At 41.1% G+C, this 12,500-nt stretch overlaps 1 protein-coding gene across 2 annotated transcripts in view; it reads left to right on the top strand.

The window, feature by feature from the left end:
• TOX (thymocyte selection associated high mobility group box) overlaps window positions 1–12,500 on the top strand; it is a 388,101-nt gene that overhangs the window by 211,776 nt on the left and 163,825 nt on the right. The window contains exons 1-2 of one of the 2 annotated variants that reach the window (XM_019527710.1): window positions 742–773; window positions 10,358–10,600. In XM_019527710.1, the coding sequence (XP_019383255.1) occupies window positions 753–773; window positions 10,358–10,600 (264 nt within the window). In that variant the 5' untranslated portion in view covers window positions 742–752. Of the gene's footprint in view, window positions 1–741; window positions 774–10,357; window positions 10,601–12,500 lie in introns of those variants that run through there. The other variant, XM_019527707.1, reaches the window with a different exon arrangement.

Raw genomic sequence — 12,500 nt, 5'->3', positions numbered from 1 at the left:
TGATGAATAGAGGGGAATAATAACTTCCCTGGACCTACTGGCAACACACCTACTAATGTAGCCTAGTATGCTATTAGCCTTCTTGGCAACAAGGGCCTGGCTCTTACTCACTGTAACCCCCAAGTCCTTTTCTGCAGAGCTTCTGCCCAGCCAGTCAGCCCCCAACCCATACTGGTGCATGGGATTGTTCTGTCCTAAGTGCAGGAGTTTACACGTGTCCTTGTTGAACCTCATGAGATTCCTTTTGGCCCAATCCTCCCATTTGTCTAGGTCACTCTGAATCCTAACCTTACCCTCCAGCGAATCTACTACTGCCCCCAGCCTGGTGTCATCTGTAAACTTACTGAGGGTGCCCTCTATGCCAACTTTTTCGGGTCCTTGATGAAGACATTGAATAAAATGGTCCCAGGATCAATCCCTGGGGCACTCCACTTGATACCGGCTGCCAACTAGACATCAAGCAATTGATTACTACTCCTTGAGCCCAGTGCTCCAGCCAGTTTTCTAGCCACTTTACAGTCCATTCATCCAACCCATAATTCCTTAGCTTGCCTGGGGGAATGTTGTGGGAGACCATATTAAAAGCTCTGCTAAAATCAAGGTACACCACATCCACAGACTCAGTCATCTTATCATAGAAGGCAGTCAGGTTGGTCAGACATGTCTTACCCCTGGTGAATCCATACTGACTGTTCCTAATCACATTTTTCTCCTCCAAGTGCTTAGAAATGGATTCCTTGAGGATCTGCTCCATGAGTTTTCCAGGGATTGAGGTGAGTCTGACTGGTTCCTTTTTGTGATTTTAGTTTACTGAAGAGTTCCCTGCTAAGCCAACCTGGTCTTCTGCCATACTTGCTAGTCTTCCTGCACATTGGGATGGTTTGTTCCTGCACTCTGAGCAAGGCTTCTTTGAAGTATAGCCAGCTCTTCTGAATCCTCTCCCCCTCAGTCTGGCTTCTACCCATGAGTACCTTGAGTGAGTCAAAGTCTGCTTTTCTGAAATCCAGTGTCCCTACTCTTCTACTCTCCATCCTTCCTTTCCTCAGGATCCTGAACTCAACCATCTTGTGGTCACTGCTGCCCAACTTGCCATCCACTACTGCATTCCCTACCAATGCCTCCCTGTTTGTGAGCAGCAGGTCAAGAAGGGCACAGCCCCTAGTTCACTACTTCAGCACTTATACCAGGGAGTTGTCCCCAACACCCTCCAAAAACTTCCTGGATTGCCTGTGCACTGGTATATTGACCTCCCTGCAGATGTCAGTGTGATTGAAGTCCCCCATGAGAACCAGGGCCTGTGATCTGGAAACTTTCACTAGCTGTTTGAAGAAAGCCTTACCCACCACTTCCTCATGCTCTGGTGGTCTATAGCAGACCCCTACCACAACATCACCCTTGTTGCTTTCCCCTCTGACCCTAACCCATAGACTCTCAACGGGCCTAGCTCCAGCTTCATACTGGAGCTCTGAGCAATCATATAGCTCCTGCACCTAAAGTGCAACTCCTCTTCCTCTTCTCCCCTACCTGTCCTTCCTGAAGAGTGTATACCCATCCATGACAGTGCTCCAGTCATGTGATCTATCCCACCAAGTCTCTGTTATTCCAACCAAATCATAGTTCTGTGATATAGTAGAATACCTGGTTTCTAAGATCATGTCTGCCTGAGGGGATTAAAACCTTTGTCTTCCACCTCCCAACAGAGTAACTTATTGCCAGGCTATTGTTGAGGCTCCAGGTAGAGAAGGACTCTTCACCCGTCCTATTGAAGCTGAGCCCCTGTGCAGAAAGGAATGCAAAATTCATGGATGCAGAAGAACAAGAAGAGGGAGAATAACTTTAGCCTGGTGTTTAAGATACTTGTCTAGGAGTGGGAAGTCATGGGTTTTAAGGCCAGACACTTAGAAGTAAGGCACCTAAAGCTTTTGGATCTGGCCCTGAGTTCCCTTACCCCAGGACCAATGGCAAGAGGGAGTGCTTTTCTGCTAGACTGATATAAATATTCTGAATAGGAAAGCTATACTCTTAGCCCTCTGGAGAGGTTAAAATGTTTGTATTTCTAGCCATTTATGTTATTCAAATCTTGTAATCTTTTTTGATTGTTTTTGTTCATTGTCCCCTATTACATGCATTTCAGTATAAAACATAAAAAACAAATTTGTTTTAAAACAAATTTTGTGGCAATATTTGTAAAATTAAACAATGAGAAGAGATTCTTGAGATGAACTGTCTAATCTAAAAAGCATGATACCTTTTCATGATTCTGTTGCCTTTGAAATTGTGATTATTTTAAATCAATTATATAATTGTCAGCATATTCTCCACCTTATTGAAAATAGAATTCATCTATTACTGGAAAATTAATGTTTTGCTTGAGGTGTTGCCCTTTACCTAACGTAAATTAGAGAAATTGATTAACACAATGAGGAAAAAAAGGTATACCTTCCCCCATAATGTGTTTTTGATGGCTGTTGCTTGATAAATTAGTATATTGTGTGTTTTTAAATGAATATGATTTATTGCTGTTGTCAAACATATGAAGAAACACAAAAAAATTGTTTGCAGGATCATTGACTTGAACATATCAATGGTACTGTTGGACAATTCTTGCTGAGTGTTAAGATGATTTATGTAACAGACCGAAGGTTTCCACAATAGTGCATTATAGTCTCAAGCTATCAAGCCTTGCTCATGCAGAGACAAAAGAAGGTAAAAACTCTTGCTTGTGAAGGTCCTCCATTTAGAAACTGGAGATTTAGGTTGATCCCATTAAAACTCCAGAAAACTTCACTGTCAGATATGCGACCCTAACTCTCAAATGCATATAAAATAAATTGTTGTTTTTTCTCTCCAAATGAGCTTGTTGTTTTTACATTATTTTCAATTCATAACTATTTCAGTTATGTAATCATGTGTTCAATGATAGAAGAGCCTGAAGCATCTATCTTTAAAAATTGGCATCTTTCTACAGATGCAGAAGCCTTTGTGTAAATGAAAAATTAAGACACATTCCACATTCATTTTTTTTAAAATGGGTGCCTTTGTAAGAAGACCATGTTTTTAAGGACTTATAACTAATACCATATTTTGTTGAGAGTTTGCATAATTCTGCCATCCAGCACTTAACTTAAACTTACCTGCTGGAAGATGTCTTTTGATAATAGTTCTGCTCATCCCAGTTTGTGTTAGATATTTGGATGTTTGCTGCCTCCTGTGGTCATTGTGTTTAAATATCTCCTTTTCTTCCATTTCTTTTTCTCCATTTACTTTCCAAACTTTGATATATAACATTCAATACAAGCATAAATAAGCTTTCTCTTTTGATCTGTAGTCACCATAATTTATTATGTAGAGTTTTTTTGTCGTTATATTCCTTTCTTTAATTGTGATACAGTCCGTCATACAGCCTTTTCAAGTATTTCAAATACTTATCCATTACAATGAGTATTTTGTGTGTGTTAAAAAGGAAATAAAATTAATTGGCTTGATTGTGCCACTAATCATAGTGGCAAAAAGAGAAGGCAGGGCAGAATGGCACCTTAAGGACTATCTGGTTCAGGCAATCATAAGTTTTCATAGGCAGCAGCCTCTGATTCATAGCATCTGACAAAGTAGTCTATCTCCTGCAAAAGCTTATGCCTGAGCCAGTTAGCCTCTAAGATGCTTAATATGGTGAAATACCTCTCTCTAACCATGGTAAGGGAAAGATTCCCACAGTTAATGGCAGAAAACTCATGTGAGTACTCTTTTGCAATTTTCACCATTTTGAAGGGTATATTTTCTGTAAAAGAACTGAATGTAACATTTCACAAACATTAAACTAGAGCCACAGAGTAAGTTCCTTCTGTTTTTGGGTCAGTCCTGTATTTATAACTATTAAATTCAGGTTCAGCTTTGTTAATTTAAATAAAATACCAAACACACCAAATTCACAGTGGCTTGGTTTTGAGGTTCCTGTAACCAAACATCTAAAATGTAAATATGTTCGAAAGTGCTTATGATGATACTCAGATGCAATTAAACTCTTTTCTTTAACAATGTAAAATAAAGGCTTGATCTCTTCAGTACATTCCAGTAGGGTTTAACTGGGTTTGTAACGTCATTTCTCCTGGTTATAATAAAATATAGGAACTCTCCCTAGTGCTGATAACCAATAAGTTCCCCCCTTCCATAGTTAGGGGGAGAAAAGCACACTCACTGCTAAGTCCTCTTGCAGTCAGGGGTGAGGCAAAGAAAACATGCAGTGCTATGCCCTCTTGGCTTTAAAATTACAGTTTGCTTTCAGTGTCTTGACTAGTAGAATAAAGAAAGAGATATTCCCTGGCCTTCAGGATACAGCAGAACTGTGGAAGTCTGACTAAACCTTAAATCTAAGTAACATGTAAAATGTAGTGTTAATCAGTATAAAACTCTGAAATGCAATTAGATATACCTTTGAACTAGAGTTGGACACAAGCATTCACAGCAGCAATGAGACAAACAGTAGTAGTGACATTATTTCTTGGTATAACAATGATATATAGAGTAGAAATATGTGCACGCAGATACACAAAATAAAGAGGGCACTGCCTCGCTAGATAGGAAGTATTAGCATAGTGAAATATTCCTTGTACTAATGATCTCAAACATTCTCTTATTGAATTAGATTCTGCCTCACATTAATGGGTTTTTTTCCCCTAAAAAGGTGCAGGCACTAGTACTGTTCACTTAAAAATACCTCCCAAAACTTCCTATATAACCATAGTACTATGGGGAGTAGTTTATTATAGCTTGTTAATTAATTTCCACGTTAGTTACATATTGTACTGTTGTTTTATTATTTTCTCTAATACTCTGCCACAGCAATCTAAAAATTTGCACAATATAATTTGACAAGTATCTATTAAATTGTGGCATCAAATGCACTATAGCTGGTTTGTAACTAATAACAGTGTAAATTTTTAGTTGCAATGAAGAGAGCATACGCAGTAACCTTGAATTCATAATGCTTAACCTACATATATAATGCATGTGCATACTCTTAACTATACATTTGGATGGTGGGAATTTATCAGACTAGTGTTTCATTTAAATTATAATAAGTGAAGTTACATGTCATCATTGTGGTGCATTTGCCACTCTATTTGAAGTGATACTAATTAAACATATATTTGAAAGAAAAAAATCATTAAGTGAAAGCTACATTATATAAGCATATACAGTAGAATGATGGGCAATTCAAATATCAAATTAATTGAGCACACTGAATATTAGTGGCCATCACGCAGGTAGTTTTCTCAGTATTTGGCTTGTGTCCTTGCTAATAGTGATGGTCTTTTTCAGCCGCAGGGCAAATCTAGAAGCTTGCCTCCTGGTATTATACAAACAGAGCATCTGAGGAGAAGAGTCAGAGTCATAGATGAGATCTGTTACGCTCTTACTTCAGCAAGTTGAGAAAAGAGAAATTCCCCTGGCAGACTCTTCCTCTTGGAAGAGTATTGAGGAGAGATCTCTCATTCAGTTGTTACCCTGGTGCCAGCAGGGAGGTGAATATTTCCAGGAACAACTCTATTTGTGGAATGGTACAGGGAGATTGGGATAGAGCAAGGGTGGGCATGTTGTTCATCCTTTGAATTCAAAGATGACCATGATATCACTGGTTAGTTTGGTTTCTGTGGACACATGAATGGCTGATCAGGTCAATTTGTGCTTTGAACCATCTATGGTTACACTGAGCAAGAGGTGCCACTTCGGGTTGTTTATTCAATAGTGGACATGTTGCAGTTGTGAGATATACGCTGCTTGCACTTCTGCTCTGCCTCAGTAGGTCTTTTCTGCTCGTAGATGGTAGCTCCAGTATGGATAAGGCTTCACCAGGTGGAAAGATCATGAGTGAGATCTTCCTAAGACTTTGGGTCAGTGTTGAAATGTTTCAAGGATGACTTGAAGGAGTCCTTGAAGCATTTCTTCTGGCCTCCCTGAGAGCACTATTTCTCCTTTAGCTCACCATAAAAGATCATCTTTGGCAGTTGCTCATCTGACATCCTGGTGACATGGCCTGCCCATCTCATCTGCGATTCCATGAACAGTGTGTGAATGTTTGAAATGCCTGCCATGTAAAAACCTCAGTGTCTGGGACCTTGTCTTGCCATCTTATTCTCATCAGTTTCCTCAGACAGCCCATGAAGTGAAAGCTACATAATGTGGTGTCTGTATACCATCCAGGTTTCACATGCATACATCAGGTTTGGCAACACAATGACTTTGTAGACCTTCAGTTTGTTTGTTCACTGATGCCTCTGCACTCCCACACATTTTCACATAGTCTGCCAAATGCCATGCTTGCTTTAGCAATTCTGGCATTGGTTTCATGATCAGTGTGACCTGCATGTGACAATGTACTGCTGAGATAAGTGGTCTTGTCCACTGTCTGGAGGGTTTGGCCATTCACTGTGGTGGTGAGCTCTGTGTAAAGCTTTTCTGGTGAAGGCTTGTGCATCACTGCTGTCATCTTAGTTTTTGTTGATTGTGCAGGCAAAGTTGTCACAAGCTGAAGAGAAACAGTTCATAATCTGTTGAATGCCAAATCTAAGTCTGACATACAGGGAACAGTCATCAGCAAACAGAAGATCTTGAACAGTCACTTTCTGTAACTACATCTTCACAGGGGTGGGCAAAATATGGCCCACGTGCCAGATGTAGCCTGTCAAGATCCCTCAGCCCTGCCCAGCCCAGGTGCATGAGGCAGCCTGGGCTGTGGTACATCTGGTTGGTCCCATTGCGCCAAGGTACACATCAGGGCTGGGGCAGCACAGTGGCCAGACTCCACTTCACGGTAGACCTAGTGGTGGAAGTTCCTTCCGGTTGCTGCTGTCAGTGTCACCACTGCTGCCGAATCCAGCCCTGCTGCCTAAGCACCCCAGCCTGTCCACTCCACACCCACCGCCAGGGGCTCCAAATGAAGCAGGCAGGCAGGGGTTCCATGGAGATTGGCCAGGGACCTGTGTGGGCAGAGTGTGTGTTGCCAGGCAGATGAGATGGTGCTGCTGGTGGGCAGGGAACAGGACAGGCAAGTGAGGCTGGGGCTGTGATCACAGGTCAGTGACAGCATAGGGTCAGGGCCGGGGACAAAGCTATAATCTGCTGACCGTACATCCCTATGAAGGGCACCAGTGCTGCAGGTGGGGTGTGAAGGGAACAGATTGAGGTTCTGCCCTGGGCCCCAGCCCTGTGCTGTTACTGCCCCATGATCCAAGCCCTGGCCCCTCCCACCTATCCTGGTCCCAGATGCCACTCCCTGACTGCCCATGGCCCCATCCCATCTGCCTGGCCAAGCACGTCCTGCCCATGGAGGTCCTGGGCTAGTCTCCATAGAGACCCTAAGATTCTCAGATAGTGATAGCATATGGCTGGGCCCTGGAGCAGAGTGATTGGGGAGGTTTGGTGAGCTTTGTGGCCGGCCAGCTGGAGGTGCTGACCTGACCCAAGGAAGCAGGGAGCACTGACCCAGCCCATGGCAACTCACCAAAACTCCCTAAGTGGCCCTCCAGCCCAAATAATTGTCCACCCTTGGGATAGAGTAAGTGTGAAAAATATCTTCTGAGGCTTTGAATTCCTATGGGGCTGTCATGTAGTACATGTACAGTAGTTCGAACCCAACCTTTTTCCATTCATACCCCTTGCATCTTTCCAAACAGACCAAGCCACCTCATCTACCCATAAGATGAATATGAGAGGGCTGTGAGGCAGATCATTATGATGGGCAGTTTATGCAGTATATATGAGATATAGTTGTCCAGAACAACCTTTCTGGTGTCATCACTGTCTTCCTTCCCATCATGTCTCTACTCTTTCATTATTTCTGTTATATCAAGTGAAATTTAGGCTGTAAGCCTTTGTGGAAGGGACTTTATATTTTTATCTGTCCTGTTAACATACTAATTTGGCAGTTTATGCAATTACCTATTGTTTGCTTAATCCTAGTTTGTTTTCTTTATCACTGCTATGTTTCTTTCCCATCCAGTGAGGAATCTGTTTTTGATGCACACATTTTCTGCCTTTCACGGAGTCTTAACTGATGGCTGCATTAAAACTTTGTCAATGCCAAGAAAGATAAGGCTTACAAGCTAGATGCCAATATTCTTTCTCTGAGAATTCCTACTAGAAAACCACACCAAATGCTAAAGAGTCCAAATGCCTGGAGGAGGAGGGAGGGCTAGTTTACCATGGTATGGTCTTCTTAAGAACAGAATCAGTCCACCAGACAAGGATAAACTAAGTTCCTCACACGTAATGATGGGTTTGTTGTGAGGTTTTGTTGGGTTTTTTTGTCCCATATTTCTGCTCCCATGAGTTTATCCATGAATCTTCTTTATATACTATGGTACCCTTAATTTGGAACAGATCTCCAGCTATAGTGTCCTTTGACTACAGTGACAGGACATTCCTTTTGGACATGGCAAGGTGCACTTTTCTGGAACAAGTTATTTAGTTATGGCTTCCAGCAATATCTCAATAATTCAGTGGAAGCATGTAAAATCTTATGTTGTAAATCCAGGTGAAAGGCTTTACGTACATGCTTCAGCTGGGCGGAATAATCTCAGGTGTTGTGATGAAACTATCTCTATCTCTCTTTTGAATAACTGAATTCCTCTGTTATCTTTTGGGACACTGGTTCATCTCTTGGCCTTCTGCATAGTTTTGCATTTCATACACAGTGTTATACTACATTAGGGAATGAGTAGGCACATCTGCACAAGACACTAACTGCACAGTACCTGAATAATACTGTGCAGTAGCACATCATGGCACCAACAGTGCTAATATGCTACTGTGCAGTATTATTAGGCTACTGCTCGGTAACATCACCAAAAAGGCATTTGTCAGCACTACTGCTCAGCATCTCTGGTTACTGCACATTTATTTAGTACTTGATTATATAAGTACTAAATAAATGCTCAGTAACCACTGTGCATTAGAGTCTCATGTAGACGCATCCAGTATGTTATTAATAGCTGCCGAGAACAATCTAAATTCTGTCCAGTCTCATGTTTGCAAAGAGGAGCATTCTCATACTTCCTCATGGCAGTTGTGAGGAGCTAGATATAGCTGCAGTCCTTATGTACTTGTTAAGTAATGTTAACACCCTGAGCGACCACGTTTCATAAAAGGCAAAAAGAAGGGTAGGATGGTTCCCACAATGCAGTGGGTGGAAGGAACAGACGGTGTCCCTGCAGAAAAGGATAGGTGGCATAGCAGTTCCTCTCCCATATCCACTGGGATACAGCCGAGGTCCATGCACTTCTCTGGCACCCTGAACACAAGGTTTTCATTGAATGACTACATTTAGACCCTCTGCAGTCTTAATCCAAATCACATAACACTGTTATCAAAATAGTCCTCTCTATCTCTCACAATTGAACAAAGCAATAAACCAGGAATTGAAAAACACCTGCGCATGTGGAACTTCCATCATCTCATAACCCTCCTTTCCTGTCAGGTTACTGCTTTAACCACCTTCAACCACAGTGCTCACCTTTCCCTTTGAAGTACAAAAATATGCCCACACAGCCATCCCTTATCCCCATATGAGCCTACCTGCTGTAGAAAGAGCATGAATAAATAATAGCAATTCCTGTATCCACTTTGGTGTATCCCTCTGACTTTTATCTGTGGCATTACCTTGAATAAAATAAGTTATGTGACTTAACAATGTACAGCAAAAACATGAAACAGTCACCTTATGGAGTAAATTGCTTAGATGAATAAGAAAGACACATATTTGTGAGCTTATAGATTGAGAAAGGAAAAATCCATATTCTTGAAATATAATTTCAAATGTATTTTTGATAACTATAATATATGCCTATGTAATGCGCATGCTATTTCTATATTAATTTGTTTTTCTTTTGAAGCAAAATGAATGCATGTTTTTTCTATGTAAGCCAAAAAAAGCAATAGCCTTCTTTTATACTCTGTAGTTCTTGATCTCAGTAGCAGGGAGTCTCATAAAGCATTTTTGATTCAATGTTAATTTTATAAATTGAATTCCCTTTTCCACAATTCCCATGAAAAAGGCATACAACTAGATGAAGACTCTTGGAAAAATTTAATTGTACCCTTGAAATCTGTTTGAATTCAGGTTCTTGAGGGGAAGAAAAAACTCTGTCTAATGAAAGCTGTGAAAGTACCAGAGGTTGTTATGCCTTTAAGGCAATTTTTATCCTATATATAATGGTGAAGCTCCACCATTATAATATATGAGTGTTTAAAATGCTCTCTTTGCTAAATTGAAACTTCTGCTTAAATGTATAAGTGTTTTTGTTTGTTTCTACATGGCTTTTGAGTAACTTGCAGTAATATCTATCTTTTTTCCTTACAGTCTTTTCCTGGTCCAAGTCTTGAAAGTGAAGATTTCAACATACCTCCCATAACTCCTCCATCATTACCTGACCATTCGTTGGTGCACTTGAATGAAGTAGAGTCTGGGTATCACTCTCTGTGTCACCCAATGAATCATAATGGCCTGCTTCCATTCCACCCACAAAACATGGACCTACCTGAAATTACAGTTTCCAATATGCTCAGCCAAGATGGGACACTGCTTTCAAATTCACTTTCAGTGGTAAGGAATTTTCATTTTTGGTTTTGGTGCTAGTTTAAAACATTCAGATGTCTGATATACTGATACAGAGCTGTCTGTCCCCAGGTCTCAAGTGGGATTAGATTGCTTGGCTTTGCTTTCTCAGCAATATTACTCTGATTATATGAAGTGATATGTTGACCCATTGAAGTCAGTGACAGTTTTGCAGTTGACTCTGTTGGGGCCACGATTTCACCTACTGACCTCAGTAGCATTATGCCATGTTTTCATTGGTGTAAATGAAAATAGAATACAGCCCAATGCATTTTATTTCAGTTTGAACAGATTTTAGCTTCAGATGACTGGGGTTTTTTGGTTTCCTTACAAGGTCTTTTCTTTCTAATGTGCATGTAATGAGAGATGTACAGAAATTTAGCTTTCGCTTTCTTGTTTACTGTACTCCAGGAAAACACCAAATGTCATTTCTGACTGTAGACCAAATCTTTTATCCTTTTTCACAGTTTCCAGTCATTCCCCCGCCAGAAATTCCATTAAAACTATTGAAAATCTGCCTATCATGCCAAACTAGACCCAGATCAACCTTATAGGTATCTCCACATAGGTGTCACAACTTACACAGTTTAGGTGCCTATTCCCAGAAGTATGAGCCAAATTGACCCTTCCTGCTGAAGCTAGGCCACTGGCAGCCAAGGATATAAAATTGACAGGGCCACCAGAAAGAGAGCATGCAAGAGAGACTGTAATCATGATAGTTTAGTGGTTAAGACACATTCCATGACAGATACTCTGGGTACTGACCTCTGCTAAATAGGTTATTTACTATTTTAATCAATGATAATCTAACATAAAATGCATAAACAGTCTGCCAAGAAGATCCAGCACTCAGGACTCCTTCTCATGGAAGCATTCTCATTACTGATTACAGTCACTCTCCCACTTGTTGGTTGACTGTTGATGCATTTTTATGTTAGACAGTAGGCATCTGGATCAGTCCTCAGCTGTTGGATGCAGTTGATTTGGATTGCTTTTTGTGACTAAAATTCTGACTAAATTCTGTTTAGGCAGCTACAGTATTGATTAGGATCTGGCCCAAAGTCGTCATGGTCCTGATCTTAAGATATTTGCCATTTTTATGTCTTTCTGTCTGTCCTGACACAATTGATTACAAGTCCAGAGCCATCTTAAATATTCCAAAAAATATTTTTCAAGAAACTCTTAAGAATAAGTATCATACTTCAAGTATATCACCTGTACAGGTGTGGAGATAATTTTGTTTTGTGGACAGCAAATCCCAAACTTTCAAAAATCCTCTGTGAAAAGTAATGAAGACCTGGCATCAGGGTAGGCTGGCTCAGGGCAACAGCTCTTGGGAGCAGTGAACCTATAAGCTCGTGACTAGTACTCCTGAGATTCCTGCCATCCTGCCTGGTCAAGAGTGGAGACCTGGAAGCTCAGGGAGCAGTCACTGAGACAAGAGCCTCTAAACTTGGAAACTCAATCTACATGGCTTCCAGATTCCCAGCATCTCACCAGATGGCCTCCCTAAAGTTGGGAAGCTCCAAATCCTGCTATACAGCAGCCTGTCAAGCTTAGGAGCTTTGGGACAGAGGCTTCCAACTACTGTCAGCTCATAAACCAAGGAGCTGAGGTGACAAGCTGTCAGGAAACTATGCAGGCTTACAACAGACACCCAACTGGTAGACAGTATTCCATTGTAAATTCATTAAAATCAAACTGTCTTCAACCAGTATTTCCAACTAGGTCAGATCAGCCAACTACTAGAAGCCTGATTCAGAACTCCTATATGCTGTGCAGCTGCTATCCAGTACACTAAGGCAATGGAATAGATTGCTCAGAGAAGTTTAAAATCTCTGTCACTCAGAGCTATCCCTAGGGGTGTGTGGAGGGGGGGGGGGGGGGG

This window comes from Gavialis gangeticus, unplaced genomic scaffold, assembly GCF_001723915.1.
Source record: "Gavialis gangeticus isolate Ggan-Ray unplaced genomic scaffold, GavGan_comp1, whole genome shotgun sequence".
Lineage (NCBI taxonomy): Eukaryota > Metazoa > Chordata > Crocodylia > Gavialidae > Gavialis > Gavialis gangeticus.
The sequence above is the reverse complement of the archived record's forward strand: the minus strand, read 5'-3'. Positions and strand labels throughout refer to the sequence as shown.